General features: G+C 55.9%; 2 protein-coding genes and 1 long non-coding RNA gene across 5 annotated transcripts in view; 2 read left to right on the top strand and 1 right to left on the bottom strand.

Moving 5' to 3' along the window:
- Window positions 1–15,970, top strand: part of Sema3f (semaphorin 3F) — a 28,389-nt gene extending 12,419 nt beyond the window's left edge. The window contains exons 3-19 of one of the 2 annotated variants that reach the window (XM_015997047.3): window positions 4,614–4,774; window positions 4,877–4,939; window positions 5,047–5,166; window positions 5,883–5,975; window positions 7,543–7,636; window positions 8,889–9,008; window positions 9,208–9,347; window positions 9,448–9,562; window positions 9,724–9,793; window positions 9,950–10,094; window positions 11,714–11,936; window positions 12,548–12,636; window positions 12,768–12,809; window positions 12,986–13,143; window positions 13,320–13,387; window positions 13,654–13,787; window positions 14,631–15,970. In XM_015997047.3, coding sequence (XP_015852533.1) covers window positions 4,614–4,774; window positions 4,877–4,939; window positions 5,047–5,166; window positions 5,883–5,975; window positions 7,543–7,636; window positions 8,889–9,008; window positions 9,208–9,347; window positions 9,448–9,562; window positions 9,724–9,793; window positions 9,950–10,094; window positions 11,714–11,936; window positions 12,548–12,636; window positions 12,768–12,809; window positions 12,986–13,143; window positions 13,320–13,387; window positions 13,654–13,787; window positions 14,631–15,041 — 2,246 coding nt within the window. In that variant the 3' untranslated portion in view covers window positions 15,042–15,970. The remainder of the gene's footprint in view (window positions 1–4,613; window positions 4,775–4,876; window positions 4,940–5,046; window positions 5,167–5,882; window positions 5,976–7,542; window positions 7,637–8,888; window positions 9,009–9,207; window positions 9,348–9,447; window positions 9,563–9,723; window positions 9,794–9,949; window positions 10,095–11,713; window positions 11,937–12,547; window positions 12,637–12,767; window positions 12,810–12,985; window positions 13,144–13,319; window positions 13,388–13,653; window positions 13,788–14,630) is intronic. The other variant, XM_006978345.4, reaches the window with a different exon arrangement.
- A 1,070-nt stretch (window positions 15,971–17,040) lies between these two features.
- LOC121830990 (uncharacterized) lies at window positions 17,041–22,031 on the bottom strand. Of its 2 annotated transcripts, none has more exons than XR_006074372.2 (2): window positions 21,892–22,031; window positions 17,041–20,893 (listed from the first exon to the last, which is right to left on the bottom strand). It is a non-coding gene; the product is annotated as an uncharacterized LOC121830990 (long non-coding RNA). The 2 variants fall into 2 exon arrangements; XR_006074373.2 differs by lacking the exon at window positions 21,892–22,031 and adding an exon at window positions 21,077–21,211.
- Window positions 18,164–22,700, top strand: Gnat1 (G protein subunit alpha transducin 1). Its single transcript, XM_042281616.2, has 9 exons — window positions 18,164–18,269; window positions 19,525–19,567; window positions 19,656–19,797; window positions 19,883–20,040; window positions 20,145–20,273; window positions 20,485–20,614; window positions 20,793–20,946; window positions 21,063–21,254; window positions 21,571–22,700. The coding sequence occupies exons 1-8, from the start codon at window positions 18,164–18,166 to the stop codon at window positions 21,251–21,253; spliced, it is 1,053 nt and encodes a 350-aa protein (XP_042137550.1). The 3' UTR covers window position 21,254; window positions 21,571–22,700.
- The last annotated feature ends 1,792 nt before the right edge of the window (window positions 22,701–24,492 follow it).

Raw genomic sequence — 24,492 nt, 5'->3', positions numbered from 1 at the left:
GGTCCAGAGTTGACCTGGTCCCTGGCTGAAGTCTTGGCTTTGGGTATGAGTGGAGTAAGCTTGCTGAACGAGGGGATGGAACACACTACGGCTTCTGGGATGCCCTGCCCCCAACCCAGCCTGGCTGGGGCTCCCAGGGTTGGAGAGCTGTGGCCAGGGGCTGAGGCCTTCCGGCTGGCCGCTCATTAAAAGAGGATTAGGCTGGGAGCCAGGGGGCCAGGCCAGCCCCCAGGCCTTCCTCTGGGGCCCCTCATAGCTTTGGAGGAGTGGGAGATGCTAAGGGTGACCCTTCCCTAGAGCCCATGGGAATGCTGAGTGGGGATTTCCTGGGCTCCGCCACTTACGTAACTGTCACTGCTTTATATATATGTAATATAGATATATACATTATCTATCTGTCTGTCTGTCTGTCCTGTCTACCTCAGTTTCCCTCCCCAGGTCATGAGGCCTGTCTTCCTGGTGGATGACGCACTAACAAAGATCTAGACGGGCAGCCCCTTCACACCCAATCCCATTTCTCTTCAGCTCAGGGATTAGGGTTGCCACTAGCCCACCAGGAGGTCAGAGGTCAGAACTGGGCTACAGGGACCTGTCTATCATTCTCTCATCCCCAGCCCTTTTGGGGGAGGTCACGCTGTCAGTCAGAGCCGAGTGCTTTGTGGAGCTGTAACCAAGGGGGCGGGCACCCTACCTCTGCTCCGAGGCTCTTCTTCCTGCAGCAGCCCCTGCCTGGCTGGTAGCAGGTCTGGTGTCCTAGAGACAGGCAGCAGGGTGTGAGGCCCGCCCACTTGGGGTCTCTGGTGAGGGCTGTGGACACGCCCACTGGCTTCTTTAAAGTAAGGCATCAACCATTGCTTCCCAGGACGAGGAAGCAGAGACCCCAGGATCAAGCCCGAAGGCACTAAGATTGTTCCTGCCTCTGGAGCTGGGCCAGGCCATGCTGGGCCAGGACAGTGTCTTAACAGCCACAGGGAGAGGTCTGGAAGCTGGGAACGGCTGCGGAAATGAGGTGCCTGATGCCAGAAAAGGCTCTTCCTTCCCATGACGGGAAAATCCTTCCCGGATGCCACCCCGCCCAACCTGTGCCCAGCTTGGGTGAGAGCAGGGGGGTGGGGCTCTTCCCAGGAAACAGCACCCAGCCCACCACCCTCCCCTGACACGCTCAAAGCCTATATCACAAGACTGGTGTGAAGACATGGCCAGGCTGGGTCTGCATCAGTACCACATTGCGCTGATGGCACTCGGGCCCCTGGAACCTTTTGGCCCAAGTCCCGTTAAGACTCCTGGACCTGGCAGGATCTGCAGGTGTCAGCTAAGGGTACCTGCCTGAGCGTCCCTTCTGGCTCTGAACCAGGCTTCTTAGGAGAAGATGAAAGTCCCAGAGCGTTTGCCCTGTGGTACACAGGTTAGGATAGGTCAGGAAGTTAATTCTACTCCATAATCTAAGCACCACCGTCTTCCTGTCTGCTGCTTGGGATGTGGGACAGTTGTGGGGCTTCTTATTTGTGTTTTCTCCTGACATCTAGCTGAGTGGCATTAGCACTGGAGCTGTGGGTTAGCAAAGGCTAGACCCCCTACACATGATTCTCTCTAGAGCCTGGAGAACTAACCATCTTTGCCTCTCCGTTTTTGTGGGCTGAACTGAGATTTAGCTGTGCTTCTGGATGGGGCTAGGGGACGTGCTGGTGACACAGAGGTTGGGGCTGAGTCAACAGGAAGCCCCTTCCGTCCCTGTGGCCCTCTTTGCCCGTCTCCCCAGCACTAGGAAGGGGGGTAGTAGGGGATGTGAGTGGGAGGTGGATGTCCTTCAGGTAATGGTGACATCTGGAAGGAAGCCTGCTTCCTCAGGAAAAGATCTGGGAACCTCAACCCATTCATTCTGTGGTTCCCCTCGAGACAAATGCCCTTCAGGGATGTGTTGGGGAGGCCAAAGGAATAACAGCTCCCAGGATCCACCCGGGCCACCTTGATGTCAGATTTAGGAGGCCCATGAAATGTTCTAGACTGTAAAATGAAGCTCAGAGAGCCAAGGGTATTTCAACAGGGGGGGCGGTCAATAACGCCCATTGTGGAAATGGAGCCACAGCCAAGGATCTCTGACCTTCCGTACCTCGTCTCCAACCTGCATCGCCTCCCACGGCTCTCCTCCTCCTCACCATTTCCACGGTGACTAAAGCATCACGTCCTGTGACACCAGAGTGTCCTATAATACCAGAGCCATTGACGCCATGTCCTGAGGCCACTGAGAGGAGTCCCTAAGGTCCTGAATCATTTGCCTTGATGATGGAGGACGAGTCACCTTCCGGCTCTCCATCCTGGCAGGCAGTCTCTATCCCCGGGACTGGTTTCCATGGGCTCCCTAACCTTTGGACATCAGTCTTCATGCAGTTTGCCGGTCACTTTCCTTTCCTATACCCTGATGTCCTCACCTATAGGCTGGATGTAAGCACAGAGCTCCAAGGAGAGAAGGCTGAGAGGCTCCCTCCACCTAGGGACAGACTGAGGGAGATACGGAGGTAGTGTATGTTGGATCAAAGAGAGCCTTCTGTCTCCTTTCTAGAACTTTCTTTCCTCTCCTGCCCAGGGATGTCTGTTGTCTTTCTCGCAGGGAGGCGAGGCCCTGAGAGCAGATTGCTGGTTTGGACCTGGATCTTGGCCCCTGGTACAGCATAGGGCAGGGTCTAGATTATGAGGCCGAGAGTGAGTAAGGACGTGTAAGCACAAGGCTTTGGGATTATGGCTGCTTGGGGGCCTGGGGGCTAGCTCTCTGAATCTCCCCCTTCTGACCTGGGTGCGACATTAGAAGGTGTCCCTCCTCTCTTCCATTGCCCCTGAAGTGACCCCCAGCGTAGCAAGATGAATAAGGGCACAACCAAGGCCATGCCCCCAGCCAGGGTATAAATAACCTCTGGCAGACTGTCCCAGCCTGGGGGGGCTCCACTGGCAGCCCCACTTCCTCTCTGGCCACTTCCCAGCCCTGGGGGTGGGGGAGTGTTTACTTTCCTGTTGTCACTATGGCTGGGTGGCCAAGGAGGAGACTCCAAGTGACCCAGCAACAGGTGCAGGACAGGTGCCCAGGCTGCCCTGCCCAGGACTTCAGAGGCGCCGCCGGACAGGCGGGCGAGGCCGTAGCCAGGCAGGGATCGGCCCTTTGATCTTTCGGCATCCCTGCGTCCCTGCGTCCCAGTGGCTGGCCAAGGTCATCACCTATATTCCCTTGTTGGTACGTAATCAGGTCTGAGCAGGGCAAGCCTTCTCTGTGCCCTGCAGTTCTAAACAGTAAGGTCCTGAACCAGACTCGGGCTCTCGGGCGACTGGCAGAGACATCCTGCCTCCACAGCCCAGCCCGGCCCCTTTACGTACCCTGACCAGCTTGCTGGTCTCAGACAGAGTCCCTCTAGCTTACCCTAGGGTCTCCACACACCAGTTGGAATCAGAGCCAGGCCGATCAGGGACAGCCACCTGCTGGTGCCTCCTTCAGGCTGTGTCCCGGGCGTCAGACCTCAGCTGTTCTCTCTCCAGGTGCCTCGCTCATCCAGGTCTCCCCCTCAGTTGCCCCACCTGTGAAGTTGGGTGCCAGCTGTGGAATCAGGGAGTGGGTATATATGCTCTAGTACCTCATCTGTTGCGGGACACATTTACATACCTGCTACATGTGTGTGCCACGTATGTGTCCTGTATGTTGCCACCTAAGCTCCCCCCCTTGCTAGTATTTATCCATGACCCTCAGTCATCACTTTCTCTCTCCTGAGCTAAAAATAGCTGGGGTTGGGCAGGGGACAGGCCTGCCCAGTGGACCTTGCAGCTCCCCCAAAGACAGGTTCACAAGCTTCCAGGAGTCCTGTGCATGTCGTTGGCCTGTCGTAGGCTGAGCTTCCTACCGTTCATCCCAGGAAAAGCTTTACCTTAGTGTCCTGAGGATGGGAGCCGAGGCTGCTGCATACAGGCCGAAGGGGGAACAGAAGGCCCCGCTGTACCTGCCCTCAGCCCTGGCATGGGGCTCCTGTACATAGCATCGCTGGGGGAGCCTCCTTCCCACGGTGATGCCCCCTGGCTAGCTCCACGTAGGCCCCGAGTCCCACCATTAGCAGCCTTATGGGGTCCGACGGACTGAAGTTCTGTAGGCTGTTAGGGCTCCCTCGGGCTTTTTGGTGTCTGGCTAGCCTGTTTGGGGTCAGGTGGGGACCTTGGGGGGTAGCAGCTGTGCCTTCTGCCTGGTGGTCCTCTCGGGCGAGGGCAGGGTATCCAGGCTCGGAGCCAGCGTCTCTAGCCTGTCCTCCACCACCGCTTCCACCTGCTCATTAACCCTTTCGGGCCCCTGTGGGAAGCTGGCCCCACCCTGAGAAGAGACATCTACCCCCACCTGAGCAGACTCGGATGCCATCACACACCCTGGCTTGCACCCATGGCCCTTTCATGGGGATTAGCTTGGGCTGCCTGTGAATCAAGGGTTTGGCCTTGGGTGTGGCCCCTTCTCCGGCCTGCCCACATGTCCCACTTTCTCAGGGAGCTAAGTAGGCCCTGGGAGGGGACAGCTGTGGCCTCAGTGCCTCTCTGTCAGAGGGAGTAGGTCTCTCGAAGGCCCTAACTGGTGTCCTGCCCTTCATCCACAGAACTTAAGGCCACAGGTACCGCCCACTTCTTCAACTTCCTGCTCAACACTACAGACTACAGGATCCTGCTCAAGGACGAGGACCATGACCGCATGTACGTGGGCAGCAAGGACTACGTACTGTCCCTGGACCTGCATGACATCAACCGAGAGCCCCTCATTGTAAGGGCTGGCCTGGAAGAGGGGCAGGCAGGGCGAAGGGCATGGAGCCCAGGGTCAGGGGCTGGCCAGCAGGCTGCATCCTCTAACCTCCATCTTTGGCAGATCCATTGGGCAGCCTCCCCACAGCGCATTGAGGAGTGCATACTGTCCGGCAAGGACGGCAACGTGAGTGCAATGAACCCCCCCACCACCAGGGTGAGGCAGCGACCTCCTGGGGAGGGGTAGAACCGGGCGGGTGCCGGGCGTCCACACAGCTTTCTGTCTGGCCGCAGGGGGAGTGTGGGAACTTCGTCAGGCTCATCCAGCCCTGGAACCGCACACATCTGTATGTGTGCGGGACCGGTGCCTACAACCCCATGTGCACCTATGTGAACCGTGGTCGTCGCGCACAGGTAAGCCCCTTCCTGCCTCTGTGCCGGCCCCGCCGGTGGCTTCATTCCCAGGTCCTGATGGGAAGATGGACTTGAGCCCCATCCTTACCACTCCCAAGCCCTGTGACCTGGGGTGAGTAAGCTGCCCATCCTCCGAGCCTCGGTCTCCTCACCTGGCAATGGGGCTCACAGGTCCCTTCTGACAGGTTGGAAGAGGCAGTGAGTTAGCGCTCTCCAGCTAGCACCGTGTCTGGCGCACAGTAAGCATCTGCCCCACGCGGGGCAATAAGTCTCTTGGCTACGTCTGTGGATCTTCACCCAGCCGCCAAGTCAGAGAGCCTGGTGGGGTCTTGGGTCTCCGGAGGCTGGAAGCCTGGGGGAGAACTGCCCCCTCCCCTTGCTCCCGGGGCCAGGAGAGCTAACCTATCCCAAGCTGTACTGTCCCACCCTGCCTGCTTCTGCCCTTTTCCATCTCCATGTGGGCATGTATGTGAGCTGATGCAACCTTGTAGGGCTTGTAGGAGAGCGACTGGACATGAGGGGCACATGCGTGTGCAGGCGAGTGCCAAGCCTGTGTGTATGTGTGTGTACACGTGCATATACGTTCTCTGGGGGCCCATGTGTTCATGTGTGATCCTGGCCTGAGTGGTATGAGAGGCTGGCAGCCCAAGCCCGCTCCCCCAGCCCCCGCCACCCCCAGCTCTAACCTCTCTATCGTTCATTCCTCATCCTCTCAGGCCCCGCCATGGACCCAGACGCCGGTGGTTAGAGGCCGAGGCAGCAGGGCCACAGATGGTGCCGACCGCCCGACGCCCACAGCCCCACGCCAGGTGGGCCTCATCCTTCTAGTCTTTTGCCAAGCCAGATGACCTCTGAGCTCAGTTTGCCCTGGGCCTGGCCCCAAGGCCAGCCCCCCCAGCGTCTCCCTTCTCCCTCACCCCTACCCCATCCTCACCCTTCCCCTGCAGTGCCCTCAGGTTCTGAAAGCAGTTCCAGTGGACACTTGTCAGCCTCAGTGGGACCCCTGCAGGCAAGGAATCCTGACGCCACCAGGTGGGGAAGAGAGGACAGTCATGCCTCAGTCCTGAGAACACGTGCCAAGACACACATGAGCACGTGCCGGCATATGCTTGGGCACTTCTTGTTATCCATAGTGGGTCCGGCACGTGACTCCTATGTGTCTGCTCCCGTGCCTCCTGTGGGTCACGTAGTAAACACAAGTGTCCTGCACATTCACATATGGGAGCTCTCCTTTGAGGTAGTGTGTCTGTCCGTTAGTCAGGACTGGGGGTCTGGGCTGGTAAGGCAAGTTGGGGCTGGGCAGGGGCGGGCGGGGGGGCAGAGGCTGCCGGTGAATGACAGCATGTGAGTGTGTATGAGGTTACATGTTTGTGCATGACTGTGCGTGCGTGTGCGTGTGCGTGTGCGTGTGTGTGTGTGTGTCTTCCTGGTGGGGAGTGCTGAAAGCCTAAGGCTATCTAGAGTCTGTGTGTGTACATTTAGGATGAGCGGTGGGTGTGCGTGCTGGTTGTGTTGTCTGCCGATCTGTGTGCAGCCCGTGTGTGTACAGGAAGTTGCGTGTGCAGAGTGTTAAGCGAAAGCAGCCCCGTGTGCGCCTTCCCATCGCCATCTGCTGCCTGCCGCCACTTCCTCTGTGCGTCTCTCCTCTTCCCTCTCCTTCCCTTTCCACCCCACCAGGCCTGTGAGCTCACCCCGGTCCCAGAGACTTCACAGGCCTCCCCCCAGCATCTCCTGGGGTGAAGTGGGTGGTGTGGGGAAAGATGGCTGTTGTTTTTGTGAATTCCACGGTCTCATCTGTCTCCCCACCCACCCCACAACGTGGCTCTCTGGGGAGATGTGGCAGAGCAGAAAACCCGTGACCTTTTGGTCCATCCTGAGGTCCACAGGTAGAGCAAAAAGTCTGGAGACGTATCTTAGACTCCCTGTTTGGACCTGGTGCTAGGAGAACAGGACCCCAGCCCTTGAACTGTGCCCCCTGTCCTCCCAGGTCTGCAGCCCCTCACTGGCCCAGGGTAGGCAGCTGTAGCTCCAGGTGTCAGGCCTCTGGAGCCCAGGGGGGTCTAGCAGGCATCTTCCTGAGCTTGTTGGCATGGAGGGACTTAGCCTGTATAAGCCCAGCCTGTGGTCCCTAAGACCTGGACCTCTGAGACTCGATTCTTAGTGTTTGCCTGAGGCATAAGATCAGAAATTATTTCCCTTGGAAATACCATGGACCTGCCCCAGGAGACCTGGCTGACGGGAATTCTGGGGACCCCGAGGGTGTGCGGAGGGGGCGGGCTCAGGGTGTCCCTTCGGGTGCCCTAGGAACCTTATGGAATTTGGTCTCCTTGTCTGTGGGACTTGCCGGGATGTGCTGAGCCCTCCTCTACCCTGCAGGATTACATCTTCTACCTGGAGCCTGAGAGACTCGAGTCAGGGAAGGGCAAATGTCCATATGACCCCAAGCTGGACACAGCCTCAGCCCTTATCAGTGAGTTCCTTTACTCCATCCTGGTCCTATGGCATCAGTATGTAGCCTTTACCACTAGAATGAGGAGGGTTACTAACAGAGTTGACCACGTCAGAGACCATGACCATGTTCCCTTGGCCCCCAGTGGGGACATACCTGGAGGGGTTGGGGGTACGGTACAGACTCGGATGAGCTGAGAGGCAGAGCTTAAGTTCTATAAGCCTCCATCCGGCCTTCTGGATGGGACACTAAGGTCTTCCCCTGAGATACCAAGCGGGGTCTTCGCCAAGCCTAGAACCCTTGGAGCCATGGGTTGCCTAGAAGAGAGATAAGCTGAGTTTGTACTGAGAGTGGGGTGAGGGGTCCCATAGCTCCTTTATATGTCGAGGAGACTGGAAGAGGCTGACTCAGAAGCACCACACACAGTACCCCAACCAAGTACCCCGACCAGCTGGGGAGGACCTGTTTCTGGACTGTGCAGGTGTCTTGGAGAGTGGGGGGCCTCTTCTCCAGGAAGTGTCCTGTGGACAGCGGCTGCCGCACCTGCTTGCAGCTTGGGGAGCTTGCCCCCGGTTTTACACTCTGTCTGCTTTCTGACTGTCCATACTGTGCATCCCCAGGGCCTCTCACAGAGCAGCGGCAGGTGCTATGCCACCTGCGAGCCTGGGGAAGGCCCTTGGGTGTGGCCGGGCGGGTGTTCTCCTCTTGGTGAATGAGAAAGCAGAGTCCAGACCAGGGAATATAATTGGGGGAAGGCAGGGTTTACCCTGGAGAGTCTCAGAAGGAAAACATTACTCAGCCCCTACATTTTCAGGAATTTTTGTGATCCAGTTGTTAAACACAGCTATTGTTGAAAATTAAATTATAAAGGCTCACAACCAAATCAGTTGTATTAAAACAGAAGTAATGGCAACAAAATATAGTGAGTGCTCAAAATGTATTACTTCCTAATTGTTTTACTAGATTGCTACATTGTAATCTGTGCGTTTGAGGCTCTAATTTAGGCCCGTTGTGATTGTGTGGTAGAAATCCTATAGGATGGCATTGGCATGCCTTCCCCACTCTGTGTGAAGTGAGCTCAGGTTAGCAGCTTGAGATAAGCCAGGGTAGGAGGGCCACAGGAATGGGCTATTCAGGCCTCCTCCCAGACCCGACTGTAAACACTTAACAGAAGATATGATCATGCCCTGGGCGGCTGGAAGGGGGCCAGGACTCTGCCTGGGGGTCCCTGAGACTGAGCAGTCCCCTGACTGACCCACTGACCCTCCTACAGACGAGGAGCTCTACGCAGGCGTCTACATCGATTTTATGGGCACTGACGCAGCCATCTTCCGCACGCTTGGAAAGCAGACGGCCATGCGCACAGATCAGTACAACTCCCGGTGGCTCAATGGTGAGCTGCACCCCCGAGGCCTCAGTGGGGGTGTGGCTGGGACGCGCAAGGACATCCACAGAAGCATGCCTTGGGGAGAGTTCCCAGACCGACTGGCCAGCTTGGGGCGGGGCTGGTTTCCTGTTGGGGATTCTGTTGGAGAAGAAGAAACCGAGCCAGGTTCCATGCTGCTGACCCCTGCCCGCCTGTCTACCCGCAGACCCTTCATTCATTCACGCTGAGCTCATCCCTGACAGTGCGGAGCGCAATGACGACAAGCTCTACTTCTTCTTCCGGGAGCGCTCCGCCGAGGCTCCTCAGAACCCCGCTGTGTACGCCCGCATCGGGCGCATCTGCCTCGTAAGTGCCCGTCAAACCCTGCTGCCGCTCCCCAGACCTGCTCCAGCCAGTCTTGGGGTGAATGAGCTGATCTAATCTGGCTGCCTGCTCCCACCCCCAGAATGACGACGGTGGCCACTGCTGCCTAGTCAACAAGTGGAGCACATTCCTGAAGGCGCGGCTCGTCTGCTCTGTGCCAGGCGAGGACGGTATTGAGACCCACTTCGATGAACTCCGTGAGTGCTCCACAAGCAAGCTGGGTCCTCTAGCAGGAGGGATGGCGGCCGGATCAGGGGTCAGGGTGCCTTTAGGGGCCTCCTGTGGGCAGGAGTGGGCAGGCTGCATGGGACTTCTCTCTCAGGCAGTGTCCCCAATACCTCCTCCCTTTTTTTTACAGAGGATGTGTTTGTCCAGCAGACCCAGGATGTCAGGAACCCGGTCATTTATGCTGTTTTTACCTCCTCAGGGTGAGGCTGGAGTCAGGGCAAGCAGTGGCAGGATTGGTGGGGGGTGTGACCGTGTAGGACCCTGGCATGGTTGCAAGCTGTGGGGTGGACGTGGGCTGGAGAGGGCCATGGGTCCAGGGTCTGTCCTGGGCATAGCAGTGACGTGCTTGCACACAGCTCCGTGTTCCGAGGCTCTGCTGTGTGTGTCTACTCCATGGCTGACATCCGCATGGTCTTCAATGGGCCCTTTGCTCACAAGGAAGGCCCCAACTACCAGTGGATGCCGTTCTCAGGAAAGATGCCCTATCCCCGGCCTGGCACAGTAAGTAGCTCCATGTGTTTCTCTTCTTTTTGTAGACCAGGCTGGCCTGGAATCAGAACTCAGAGATCCCCCTGCCTCTGCCTCCTGAGTGCTGGGTAAAGGCGTGCGCCGCCGCCGCCGGCACCCCCACCACCACCCCCACCACCCCCCATCCTTTTTTTCCATCCCTGTCCCGAGACAGGGTCCCACTGTTTATCCCTGGCTGGCCTGGAACTCACTATGTGGATCAAGCTTGGCTCAAACTCAATAACGATCTGCCTGCCTCTACCTCTCAAGTGCTGGGATTGAAGGCGTGTCCTCAGGGTTTTTTTTTGGGGGGGGGGGCTGGGGGTTGTTTTGTTTTGTTTCTGTATGTGTATGGGTGCTTGGCCTGCATGTATGTCTGCGCACCACATGCATGCCTGGTTCTTACAGAGCCCTGAAGAGGGCTTCAGATCCCCTGGAGTTACAGATGGTTGTAAACCTCAGCGTGGGTGCTGGGCATTAACCCTGGACTTCTAGAAGAGCAGCCAGTGCTCATCTGAGCCTTCTTCCTAGCCTCTCTACTTGACTTTAAGAGGCCTATTCCGGCCCCCTGCAGACATGGGCTCCACTATAGTGACGCTCCCAGTCAACAAGGGCAGTGGAACACACCACACTTAGAAGACGACATTCACAGCCGGGCATGGTGGCACACATTGATCCCAGCACTTGGGAGGCAGAGGCAGGCGGATCTCTGTGAGGTCAAGGCCAGTTGGTCTACATAGTGAGTTCTAGAACACCCAGGCTATGTAGAGAGACCCTGTCTCAAAAAAAATAAATAAATAAATAAAAGAAAGAAAGAAAACTACTATTCACACATCAGGCTGTAAAGAAAGCGGCCTCCCAGGGTTCTGAGGAGGATAGGGGCCTGGTGTGGTGGGCTGCCCCCTGGAGGGTACTCTAGGAAGCCTTTTGGGAGGTGAAGTTTAGAGGGAAGAATCTTTGAGGCAAAGCTGGAGGTAAGCTGAAGTCAGTTTGGCCGGCTAACAACAGGAAAGGTAATGAGGAATGGGCAGGATCAAGCCACACCTACTCTGCCTCATTGGGAACTATCTCAGTTTGTCTGGGTATGACCTGGGTGGGCTGCCACAGGAGACTGAGTGTGAGAGCTGAGACATGATCTGACCTAACATCTGCAGTGGCAGATGGGACCATGGGGTCAGTACGGGTACGGGGAAGCTGGTCTTGGAAGGGGTCTGGGAAGGCTTCCTTCCAGAAGGAAGTTGGAGTTGGAAGGATGACAGGCTGAGCCCAAAGCAGAAGGAACAGCACTCGGGTAGAGAAAGCATTGCCTAGTGTGTGTCAAGATCTGGAGGCCAGCAGCCCAGCTGCACAGGAAAGAGCAATGGAACCAGGACAGCCAGAGAGGAAGGAGACAGCTGGGTGGGGATGGGGACATGGGAAGGGAGTGGTTAGTTCAGCCAAATGCTACCACAAGGTCATGACGCAGGACAGATCTGGTGGAAGGCAGAGCTCGGGAAAGGGTTTGGAGAGAGAAACAGGTAGATGTAGGGACAGTGTGGAAGCTTCTCCTGAGCTAATGGGTCCACGTGCCCCGCCTGGACCGCCTCAGACTGACCCTCATTATCTGCCTGCAGTGCCCTGGTGGAACCTTTACGCCGTCAATGAAGTCCACTAAAGATTATCCTGATGAAGTGATCAACTTCATGCGCAGCCATCCACTCATGTACCAGGCTGTGTACCCGCTGCAGCGGCGACCCCTGGTGGTCCGTACAGGTGCACCCTACCGCCTCACCACTGTCGCTGTGGACCAGGTGGATGCAGCTGATGGGCGCTATGAGGTGCTTTTCCTGGGCACAGGTACCCACTGCAGCTCTCAGACCCTCCCACACTGGGCCCACTGGATGGGAGGAACTGATCCTGGGACCAGATTCTGTCCAGCTAGGGCTTGCTTCAGACTCATCCATGGGAACCTTCTCTCCTGGGCCAGAACAGCCAGGACTAGAGTGGGAAAACTCCATCTATTCCCGTTTCCAGGGGCAGCAAAGTAGGGACACCGGGCACCTAGGGGCCTTGTATGACTTGAAAAGAACTTAGGATACAAGGGATCTAACTGTTTGCCCAGACGTGTATACGCACACGCACACGCACACACACACACACACACACACACACACGTATGTACATATGTATGTATAGCACCCAGCTCAGTTGCCCATTTTATATTCTCAGGAGGGCCCAAAATGAGAGTCTGGGTGTGGGGGCAGACCCTGGCCATGACCCCCTTTGTCCTGTTCTAGCCTCCCCCGCTCCCAACTGTCCCCTTCGTCCAAGGGACGCCCCTGAGCCTCAGCATGGAAGCCCTACTCCACTGCCCTAAAGGAGAAGGGGCTTTGGTGGGGAAGGGGCTGAGGCTTTGCCCCTTCCCCAGCACCCCCAGCCCCACTGAGGTCCTGCCCGGCCCGTTCCAGACCGCGGGACAGTGCAGAAGGTCATCGTGCTGCCCAAGGATGACCAGGAGGTGGAGGAGCTCATGCTGGAGGAGGTGGAGGTCTTCAAGGTAGGTGAAGTACCACCCAGTCCTGTCCACACCACCATGACCCTCTCTGGTTCCCCAGCCTCTGAACTTAGACCTAAGCCAGGGCAGGGAGGGGTCCTCAGAGTCCCAAGCTGACCCCTGTTTTCTTCCAGGAACCAGCAGCCGTTAAGACTATGACCATCTCTTCCAAGAGGGTGAGTTTTGGCAGTGTGGGCTGGAAGTGCGCTTGGGGCCTGTGTCCCACTGGGGTCATGCTCGTGGTGTAAGGATAGGGGGACATGAAACAAGGAAGAGCAGGAATCCCGCCCAACTGGCTACTGGTAGGGCTGTCTGTGAGGAGAGAACTGACCCTCCCTGCTTCTGCCCCCAGCAACAACTGTATGTGGCCTCAGCTGTGGGCGTCACACACCTCAGTCTGCACCGCTGCCAGGCCTATGGAGCCGCCTGTGCCGACTGCTGCCTCGCCCGGGATCCCTACTGTGCCTGGGATGGCCAGGCCTGCTCCCGCTACACCGCATCCTCCAAGAGGTATAGACTGCCAGAACCTCGGGATTTTACCCACAATGCCGGGGTGGGGGCGGGAACGGAGCCTGGATAAGACATAACTGCCCTGGGGGACAGGGCCCTGTTCTAGAGTCTTCGGGGTGCAGGAACCTGGGAGCAAGCCTCCCAAGAGCACTCCTTCAGGGGTTCTCCTCCTCCAGGCGGAGTCGCCGGCAAGATGTCCGCCACGGGAACCCCATCAGGCAGTGCCGTGGGTTCAATTCCAATGGTGAGTCGGCATGTTGCACATGCTTTAGGGTGCCTCTCACCCAGGGCCGCGGACGCCCCCACGGTAGAGACCTGAAGAGGATTCCCTGGGTGGTGGGAACCTTCGGTCCGGGATTAGGATGTCCTGTGTCACTCTCTCAATGGGTGGCTCCCCGGTGATGCCCTGTCTTTGTGTGTGGGTGCCCCTTGATGCCTGCCTCTCCCTGCTGAACAGACGGCCTGCCTGGGAGCAATGCTGCTTCCACTCAAGACCCTCTTGATCCACAGCAAACAAGAACGCCATAGAGTCGGTGCAGTATGGCGTGGCCGGCAGCGCCGCTTTCCTCGAGTGCCAGCCTCGCTCCCCACAAGCCACTGTTAAGTGGCTGTTCCAGCGCGATCCCAGTGACCGGCGCCGTGAGGTGAGTTCCTGTGTCCCCCAAGGGGCAATGCTGCACTGTGGATATGGGCGTTCTTTTTCACAGTGGTGAGCCCATGTGAGAGAAATAGAGTATGGCAGCCAGCCTGGGGCAGCCCTCGTTCTGTGGAACCCATTCTAAGCCCCCCTCCTTACACCGGAATCATTTGAGTGATGTGAGTTACATAGACACTCTGTGGGGTAGGCTTTAGTAGATGGAGACCGTTTATAGGCTGGCTTCATTTAATAAAAATTCCATATCTGAGCCGGGCAGTGGTGGCGCACGCCTTTAATCCCAGCACTCAAGAGGCAGAGGCAGGCGGATCTCTGAGTTCCAGGCCAGCCTGGTCTACAGCGAGTTCCAGGACAGCCAGGGCTACACAGAGAAACCCTGTCTTGAAAAAAAACAAAAGAACAAAACATTCCATATCTGTACTCTGTTGGGGTATACCTCCTTGTATGGAAATCATGTGGGTGAGCTCCAGTATATGGAAATTCTGTGGATATTTTCTGGTGTCCCTCTTTACATGGAAATGGTATGTGGGTGCCACAATTGGGTATTCTCATTAAATGAAAATTCTGTGTGTGCTCCAAAATTTTCTCATTCATTGTTCAGAACTCCCCGCCCCCCCCAGGGTCTTCATCCCCCCCCTGAAGTGGGAATATGTGTGGATACCTTATTCAGATCCCTCTCATGTGCAAACAGTACGTGGGCTTTACCCTTGGTTTGTGGAAATGCCCTGTGGGTATCTCTGCTGGAATGGCCACAAAGGAGGCCTCACCTGGAAGCTGGCTAGGGCCGTGGAGTGGTGACCCAGCCCCTGAGCCCCCACCCCTACCCCTGCAGATTCGTGCAGAGGACCGCTTCCTGCGCACAGAGCAGGGGCTGCTGCTTCGCGCCCTGCAGCTTGGTGACCGCGGCCTCTACTCCTGCACGGCCACTGAGAACAACTTCAAGCACATCGTCACTCGGGTGCAGCTGCACGTCCTGGGCCGGGACGCCGTTCACGCTGCCCTCTTCCCCCCACTGGCTGTGAGCGTCCCTCCACCTCCTGGCGCAGGCCTCCCCACACCTCCTTATCAGGAGCTGGCCCAGCTCCTAGCCCAGCCGGAAGTGGGCCTCATCCATCAGTACTGCCAGGGTTACTGGCGCCATGTGCCCCCCAACCCCAGGGAGGCTCCAGGAGCACTTAGGCCTCCTGAACCCCAGGACCAGAAAAAGCCCCGGAACCGTCGCCACCACCCTCCGGACACATGAGGCCAGCTGCGGGAGGCCTACATAGGACCAGCCTAGCCCCTCATCCCTTTTAATATAAAAGATATATATATATATATATATATAAAATATCTATATTCTATACATACCCTACCCCTGCAAAGACAGTATTTATTGGTGGGTTGTATATAGCCTGCCTCAGTGGCAGCATTATCCAGAACTTAGACCCATGTTGGTCAGCAACGGCACATGACTGAGCATGCCCATCCTGGCCCAGGAAGTTGCCAGGGCCAGGCCAAGACCACACAGCCCCCAGACTCTGCGGAAATCTCCTTGCTCAACAGCCGTCAAGATCTCCAGAACACAGGGAGGGAGCAAGCCCTGTTTGCCGGGGCATGGACCATACACCTTTGCTGATGAATGGTGTCAGCTGTGCTGTGGCGTAGTCATGGACACCAGGACTGCTGTGGAGTCTGGGGGGTGGGCCCTTGGGGCACTCAGAAGGGAGGAAGGGGCCATCACGGGATAGAGGCCCCTGCCTGGGTCAGGGGTGCTCAGTCAAGGCCAGCCTTTCCCAGGTATTTATTCTCTATTTATTGGGGACAGAAGAGAAGTCTGCCTGGGTGGGGCAGGGCCTTCTCTTCTCCCTTCCTTGCCTGTCCTGGCAGGTCCACCCCACTCTACCTCCTTAGCTTTTCCTGTGCCGCCTCGACCCATGGGGAGAGAAAGCGGCTGAGTGCAGGCGTGGCTCAGAAGAGCCCCCAGCCCTGAGGGTAGATGGGCCATGGTGGAGGCCCAGGGCCTGCAGGGTCCCCCAAGGTTCCCTTCTGCCCACCGCTTCAGGTGATGGGTGTAAATAGCTCTGGGGGCAGTTGGGCAGATGGGTGGGGGGCTCCTGCAGCCCTCTGCTACCCAGGCCATAGCTGCTCTTGGGTTCCATCTTGCTAATAAACACTGGCTCTGGGACTAGACTTTGCTTTCTCTCCTTGGTGGTTGGAGTGGGAATGGAGGTGGGTTAGGCCCACACTTCTAATCTCAGCACTAGAGAGGCAGAGGCAGGTGGAATTCTGCCTTTGATGCCAGCCTGGTCTACAGAGCAAGTTCCAAGACAGCCAGGGCTGCCCAGAAACCCTGTCTCAAAAACGACAGCAACAGAAAAGACTCCAACTCCCCTATGTTGGCATTTAGTTCATTTTGAGCCTGGAGAGATGGCGCAGCAGTTAAGAGCACTAACTTATCTCCTGAGGACCCCAGTTCAATTCCCAGCACCCACACGGCAGCTCACAACTGTAACTCCAGTTTCAGGGGACCCAATACATTTGCCAGCAAAACAGCAATAAAGGTAATTTTAAAAACGAGACTCCATATGTAGACATCAGGCTAGATTTAATTAGCCAGGGCTCCTGTACTGCCTTAGACCCCGGTGGCCCGCTTACGGTGGGGAATTGAAGGTGGGTGGAGCCCAAGGCTATAAGTGGCGTGGATGAAGCAGTCTTCTGAGCTGAGCCCTCCTCACTCAGGATGAATGTTAGGATGAGTGTCCAGAAAGCCCGTTTAGGGTATCTACTTCCTACATGTCCTGATTAGGGATAGCATGCTCAGTGCCTGGGACCCTGGGACCCTCCTAGTAGTCTATTGCAGAGTTGAGTCTGGTCTCAGGAGTCCAGTGAGGTGGCTCCAGACTAGAGCAGCCATCCTTGAGAGCCCAAGATGTGGGCTTTCCAATTGCATGTGGACAGGAGATCTCCAGAACCTAGGAGCTGAGCTGAGCTCCGCAGGTGCCAACCACGCTTCACCAGCTGCTACACTTGAGCAGGTCTCCAGACCCGAGTGGAGGCTGTCAGGTTTTAGTGGTGCCCGGTGCAGGTCCCACACGCGTGAACCAGATAGAACCAGGGCAGGTGAGCCCCACTCTCCCATACTCGGGAACAGCAAGCCTCAGCATCCATATCTGATAACAGGCTGGCAAAGATTCACTCAGAGTTTAGCCACCTCTAAAATGATTTTGTTGCACCTAAGTAAACGTGTAGGTAGACAAATGTAAGTTCACGGACTGGAACAGACAAGCTTTATGCATACACACAGGGACACAGGTGTGCATCTAAATACATAGGCGAGTGGGCTGAGAGTGTGTATCACAGTTACCTACACTTGCACATTCAGGCATACACGAACAGCTATGAACCCACACAAAGCGCTGCAAAATAAACATACGTACACCTGTACCTGTACAGGCATGCATAGGATGCTGGAGGTGCAGCTCAAGAATGCAGAGATCCCTAGATTTGATCCCCAGCATATATACACACAGCGCCAATGCACATACACATTGCATGCATAGTCTCAAACAGGTGTGTAAGGGCACATGCACTTAAAAAGCTACTAGCAGATACACATGCATGCAGATATGCAGGCTCGAGTGTGTCTAGTCATTACTTGGTCTTAGTAAGGAAGAGAAAGATACACCCAGGCATGTATAGCAGACTGACCCTGCAGAAGGCATGTAGAGACCATGCTCGGGGTCACATTTAGCCCTGAGTATGAGGCAAATATAGTCACCTATTCCCTGGTGCCTTCCAGCAGACACAACCCTCTGATCCAGAGATACCCCACCCTTGTGAACCACTGCTAATCATGTGACCCTGTGCCTCTCCTAATCAGTAAAGTGGAGCTATGGTTTGGGCACCACCTTCCCCCAAGTTCCACGTAAGCTTACAAAAGAGTGGTCCTGATGCAGCTGGCCAAGCAGTAGGTCCTCTGCCTGCTTCTCCTTCAGCATTCGCCTGCCAATCCCCAGCCCGTTTTCCTACTCCTGGGGCTGAAGGGTCTTTCCCCTCAACTATGCCAAGCGAACCCCTATAGGACAGGAGAAGGACTCTCTAGGGTCTCTTCTGGAGAATTGGGGGGGAGGCAGAGGGGTGCACTGTCAGCAGTTGATGGATTGGGGCCTTGCCAGCCTGATTAAAAGGCCAGGAGACTGAGCCTCACCTGTCCTTGTCTCTGATTGGCCCTCGGGCATTCCGAGCTCCCAAATCCCACTAAGCAATCCCGCCAGGGCCCGCACAGGTCTGTGCAGGGCCAGTTGATTGCCAGCCTTAGGGCCAAAGGGTTGTCTGAGGAGGCCGGAGGCTGCCTACCCTGTCCCTTTGCCTGCTGCTGGGACCATGGGGGCTGGGGCCAGTGCTGAGGAGAAGCATTCCAGAGAGCTAGAAAAGAAGCTGAAAGAGGATGCTGAGAAAGATGCTCGAACGGTGAAGCTGCTGCTGCTGGGTAGGAGTCCCTGCCGGCCAGTGTTGGGGAGGGGACAGCGGCGGGTCGGCGGCCTGGGGCTAGGCAAGCAGCCTTTCTATGAAACCAGGATTCCTGGGGGGGGGGTGACAATGTGACAATGCGGGGGGTCAGAGCACAGAGTGGGGGCCATTCCTCCGCAAGGTCTGACAGGTGGTGATGTCTCGGTCCCCCAAGGTTGGGCATCCTGTGGCATTTTCCTGGGGATGCCCTTCTCTCTGCAGAGCTGTGCGCCAGACACACCTTTGCATAAGTGTGTGCACTCAGGCACACTTTTGCCCTCAAGGTACAGCCTGTGGTTTTCCAGGCCTGCTCAACAAGGCTCAGGTCCTCTTGGCTGCTCTTTCTCCCTTGGGAATAAGAAGCTTCTAGGGTCACCCATGTCTACAAAGGTACTGGATGCCAGAACTTGGTAGACTGTGAAACAGCTAAAGAAAGTGGAAAGATGCCAGGCCGTGGTGGCACACGCCCTTAATCCCAGCACTCGGAAGGCAGAGGCAGGCAGATCTCTGAGTTTGAGGCCAGCCTGGTCTACGGAGCAAATTCTAGAATAGCCAGGGCTACATAGAGAAATGGGGGGGGGGGAGTGGAAAGATATTGATGCCTATAGGAATAAATAAAGCCAAGCCCATGACCCCATGGGTAGTGAGAGAGATGAGTGTACTGCCATTGCTTAACCCCCAAGGGAAAGTTGCTGGTTTAGGGGGGCAGGCAGAGGTACTAAGCCAGGGCCCCCAGGAGAAAGGCTGAGAAACTAAGCCGGAAATCCCATTAATTGTATCCAACACCCTTGAGGAGGGCAGACTCAGAAAGGATGTCAGCTCTGTCCTCTCCCCCCATCTAAGGGTGCTAATTCCTTCTGAGCCTCTCAGAGACATCTCTTTAGGTGAAAAGCAGAGGTTGGTCCCGTTCAGATAATCCTGTGCATGCAATACTGGAAATCCCCACAAGGTGGCCCTAGAGGGTTTCCTTATTTTGATCTTGTAGCATAGTAAAAGCTCTACAACTGGAATCTTGGGGGTATCTACCCCACCCCACCCCGGCAGTTAAGGTCGCTTAACTGAGGTAGGACCCTTTTGTCATTTACAACCATTTCTCCCAGGGGTCTTCAAGACTTTGCTTTGGATGGAAATGAGGGCAAGTGTATCTAGAGTTCTAGCTGGCACCCCAGGGCTCTGATCCAAAGGAAGTGGTCAGTGCTGGTCAGTGCGACTCTGAGGCACAGCTTCCCTTTCAGGTGCTGGTGAATCCGGGAAGAGCACCATTGTCAAGCAGATGAAGTGAGTGTTCCCTGTCCATCCTAAAGCCCTTAGCCATAGCCCTCCCTACTGGCCCAGGAAGCTCTGACTCTGCCGGTCTTGGCTGCAGGATTATCCACCAGGATGGTTATTCACTGGAAGAATGCCTGGAGTTCATTGCCATCATCTATGGCAACACGCTGCAGTCCATCCTGGCCATTGTTCGGGCTATGACCACGCTCAACATTCAGTATGGAGATTCAGCGAGACAGGTGAGGCAGGCTGCTATCAGTCCCTGGGGGCTCAAGGCACCTGGGTAGGCTCAGGTTCGCAGCCACTACCTTGCCCTGCCACCAGGATGATGCCCGGAAGCTGATGCACATGGCGGATACCATTGAGGAAGGCACAATGCCTAAGGAGATGTCCGACATCATTCAGCGCTTGTGGAAAGACTCGGGTATCCAAGCTTGCTTCGAACGTGCCTCGGAGTACCAGCTCAATGACTCTGCTGGCTAGTGAGTGCACAAGGGGATGCGGGAGCAGAGGAGGTGGATGGCAGGCCCCAGCTGGGGTGATCTCCCACACCACTTACCCACTCATGTCCAGTGGTCTTCCTCAGCTATCTTTCAGATCTAGAGCGTCTAGTGACTCCAGGCTATGTGCCCACTGAGCAGGACGTGCTGCGCTCTCGTGTCAAAACCACCGGCATCATCGAGACGCAGTTCTCCTTCAAGGACCTCAACTTCAGGTAAGACCCCTGCACGCTTGTTCAGCTGGCCTGATGGGAACTTCACTGTCCTGAGTTAAGGTCCTACCCTTGCCAGGAGAAAGGCTGGTCACCTCAGATGCCAATCCATATGAGGGCGCCCCAGACAGCTTAAGAAGACAAGGGGTGCCGGTGGGCATATCCAGGTGACCTGATACACGGGTCTAAATCCGGACACCGCTCTGACCTACAGAATGTTCGATGTGGGCGGGCAGCGTTCCGAGCGCAAAAAGTGGATCCATTGCTTCGAGGGTGTGACCTGCATCATTTTCATCGCCGCACTGAGCGCTTACGACATGGTGCTGGTGGAGGACGACGAAGTGGTGAGTGCCAAGTTGGGCCTAAGTGTTTGAGAAGGGAGGTGGAGCCGGGGGAGCCGCCGAGACTCACAGGAGCCGAGGCTGTCTGGGAGCGGTGGGAGGCGCCTAAGTCCCGGGAGCCCAGAGGCGAAGGGGCCGCTGCCGGCGTAGCCTGGTGCCCCACAGCCTCTGCCTTCCCCAGAACCGAATGCACGAGAGCCTGCACCTGTTCAACAGCATCTGCAACCACCGTTACTTCGCCACTACATCCATCGTGCTCTTCCTCAACAAGAAGGACGTTTTCTCCGAGAAGATAAAAAAGGCACACCTCAGCATCTGCTTTCCCGATTACGATGGTGAGATTCCCTAGCCCCGGCCGCCAGGCGGTGCCCCAGTCCAACGATTCCCGCCGCGCGCTCCTTCCCGGGGGGAAGGTCTTCCCGCGCAGAGTGAGTGCTGCCCTCTGCCGCAGGACCTAACACTTACGAGGATGCCGGCAACTACATCAAAGTGCAGTTCCTCGAGCTTAACATGCGACGTGACGTGAAGGAGATCTACTCCCACATGACGTGCGCCACCGACACACAGAACGTCAAGTTTGTCTTTGACGCTGTCACCGACATTATCATCAAGGAGAACCTCAAAGACTGCGGGCTCTTCTGAGGTGGGGGTCCTAGCTGGCCAGACCTTCCATCATCCTGCTCCATCATCTCAGGACCCGAACCCTGCCCCTAGTTCCCCACGGTGATCAGGGCTCCAGACGGCTCCGTTCCCTGCTGCCCACCCCTCCCTAAACCCCGCCCCACGGCTTTCAGGCTCCACCCACCCCAGAGGCCCCTCCCCCTACTCTTGAGCTCAACATTTTTTCATGCCTCCCCAACCTCCACGGGTACAGGTTCTAGGGCTGCCCCGACAACGCCTAGTCTCATTTACTTTGCTGCTCAAGAATGCTGAGGTTCCAATCCCTTTTCTCTTCACAGATGCCTGAATTCGTGTGTGTCCCTTGCTCTGAGACTCTGTATGTAGCCCAGCTGCCCTGTAGTCCCCTCCAATAACTCCCGTGCCTCAGCCTGCTGCTCCCTAGTCACACATCCAAAGCTCGGAGGCTTGAAGTGCAGACCCTCCCCCAAGTCCCCAACCCCGCCCCGCCCTTCACCGCCTGGCTGCACTGGCCTCTTGGACCCACGGCAGCCAGCCTCAGCTAGGACAAAGGCAAGACTTGGGACAGCTGGAGCTCACAGTGACTCAGCAGTGCCCGAGTGACCCGTCCCCTTCTGCCACCCCCACCAGCAGCCGCTCACCTGGTGGATTTGGGTTCAGCAAACAGCGCTCCCTCCCTCCCCAGCATTCATGAAGGGCTGGAGGTATCCCTCCCTCAAGCAGGCCTGCCTGCTTGCCAGCAGGTCATTTCAGTCTGCTACCTGCATATGACAAGTCCAACATCTGTCCACGCAGTGGTCAGTAACTGTCCCTCCCGGCAGCCCAAGGGAGCCAAAGTCCAAGCTCTGGTCTGTGGAGCCTCACATAGATAAATTAGTGACTTTGAGATGGGTGCCAGGGAGAGACACAAGACAAACCCATGCCCAAATACGAGGCTCAGGCCATCTCCCAGTTCCTTTTCCCTCCGGGGCTTGCCCCTCTGTCCTTGAACACTTCCACACCCCACTCATCCACCCACACACAGTACTCAGGGCTGGCTGGTCAAGGTATGGTATACTGAAGGAGGGTGTTATTGACATCAGCTATGACCAATAATCAAGCTATGCTGGGGGGTGGCTGAGGGCAGAGTCCAACTCGTATTGATCAAACCACAGGTAAAGACCAATTCCATGTGAGGTTACAGGGAAGTCCATGTGACTGCTGTCCCTCCTGACTCAGGACCCAGTCCTGGCGAGAGAGAACCGAAAACCTAGCCTGGACCATTAGAGACAATGTCCCACCTCCACCACCACCCCAGCCCCTTCTCCTTTCTTCCTCAAGTCTTTGCTTAAGCCTGTGGACCAGAGTCAGTGCTACTGTTAGAGACGGTACTTCTGTCCAGCAAGGCTAGGCCACGATCTGTACGCCCTTAGCTACGTGCCCAGACTCAGCAATAAACCTTTGCACCAGGTCTGCTGTCCTTTCTTGAGTCAGTGGGGGAAGCTGAGTTGCCATGAGTCCTGGACATTTATTAAGTTCCCAATACTAGACACGAGGGATGTAGGAAGATGACCCTTCCAAAGTAAAGTGCCTGGCCTGACTTGCTCTCAGGGGATTTTGGAGGGGGATAATGGGTCCAACTCATGACCCTTGGCAGAAGCTGAGGGATATGGGAAAGGTTACTGGAACAGTCTCAGATCAGCAGGGAGTTTTTTGTTTACTTGTTTTATGAGACAAGGTCTTACTGGATAACCTAGGCTGGTTATGAACTCACCATCCTCCTGCCTCAGACTCTGAATGCTGGGATTGTAGGCGCCTCTTGACACCTAGTGACAAGGAGATTTGAGGCAGCAGTTCACCTGACAGAGGCAGGAGAGTGCATAAGATCTGGCTGAGCACTTGGACTTGTGAGCACAGGAGGTCAGGGAAGCAGGAGGGGGGGGGAGATGGGTGGGGGGACAGTAGAGAGGGCCAAATGCCCAGTGGAGGTAATGAGGACTTACAGAGGCTCTCAAAGCTGGGAGCGATTGAGGCAAGTGACGCTCTCATCTCCAGAGCAGAGGTGGCGGCCAGGGTCTGGGTGTGGTGGTGCATGTTTTTAGTCCCAGCGCTCAGGAAGCAGAGGCAGGCCGGTCTCTGTGTGAGACTATCTTGATATATGTAACAAGTTCCAGGTCAATCAGGGCTACATAATGAGACCCCCTCTTTTTTAAATCAGAATTAGGGGAACTGGGGAAATGGCTCAGCTGTTTGCAGGAGCACATGTTGCTCTTACAGAGGATTGGAGTTCAGTTCTCACAGCAGGCTGCTCACAACCGCCTGTAACTCCAGCTCCAGAGGATCTGATACTTCTTCTGGCTTTGGAAGGCACCTGTACTCACATCCACTTACCCTTACACAGATACACACACACACACACACACACACACACACACACACACACCCCACATAATAAATAAGTCTTTTAAAATAGTCAGGGGACTGGAGGGAGATGGCTCAGCACTAAAGAGCGCCGGCTGCTAACACATCTTTAATCCCGGGCGCGTCTCTGAACAGGACAGGCAGGGCTACACGGAGAGAAACCCTGTCTCAAAAAACAAAACAAACGAATAGCTAAGATGCAGCTAGCGAGGAGTCTCCCTGGGTAAGAACACTTGCTGCACAGGCCTGATGAGCTGGCCTGGAAGCCCTGGGAAAAGCTGGATGCAGAAGCTCCCATCTGCAATCTCAGTACTTCTGCATGAAGACAGGAGACAGGAGGGTTGCCTGGGAGCTTATGGAGTGAGTACTCGGCATGGAAAGATGAGAGACTCTGCCTAAAAAACAAGGTGGGAGGGCAAATCTAACGCCCCAAAATTGCCCTCTAACCCTCCATACAGGCCGTAGTGTGCATGCATCAACACCCACACATTCTCTCTGTCTCTCTCTCACACTTTCTCTCTCTCTCTCACACACACACATTAATAACCAATAAAAATGTTAATGGTTAAAATTGTAAGTTCTATGGTATATGTATTTCACTACCACCACCAAAAATGAGCAAAAATGCCAGGCAGTGATGGCATATGCCCTTAATTTCAGCACTCTAGAAGGAGAGGCATGTGGATCTCTGTGAGTTCGAGGACAGCCTGATCTACAAAGCAAGTTCCAGGACAGGTCAGCCTGAGCTGTAACAGAGAAACCCTGTTTCGAAAAACAAAAAACAAACAAACAAACTATATATATATATATATATATATATATATATATATATATATATAAAC

The sequence above is a fragment of the Peromyscus maniculatus genome, chromosome 7 (genome assembly GCF_049852395.1).
Source record: "Peromyscus maniculatus bairdii isolate BWxNUB_F1_BW_parent chromosome 7, HU_Pman_BW_mat_3.1, whole genome shotgun sequence".
In the NCBI taxonomy this organism is placed as follows: domain Eukaryota; kingdom Metazoa; phylum Chordata; class Mammalia; order Rodentia; family Cricetidae; genus Peromyscus; species Peromyscus maniculatus.
Note: the sequence above shows the minus strand (reverse complement) of the source record. Positions and strands in the feature narration are given on the sequence as shown.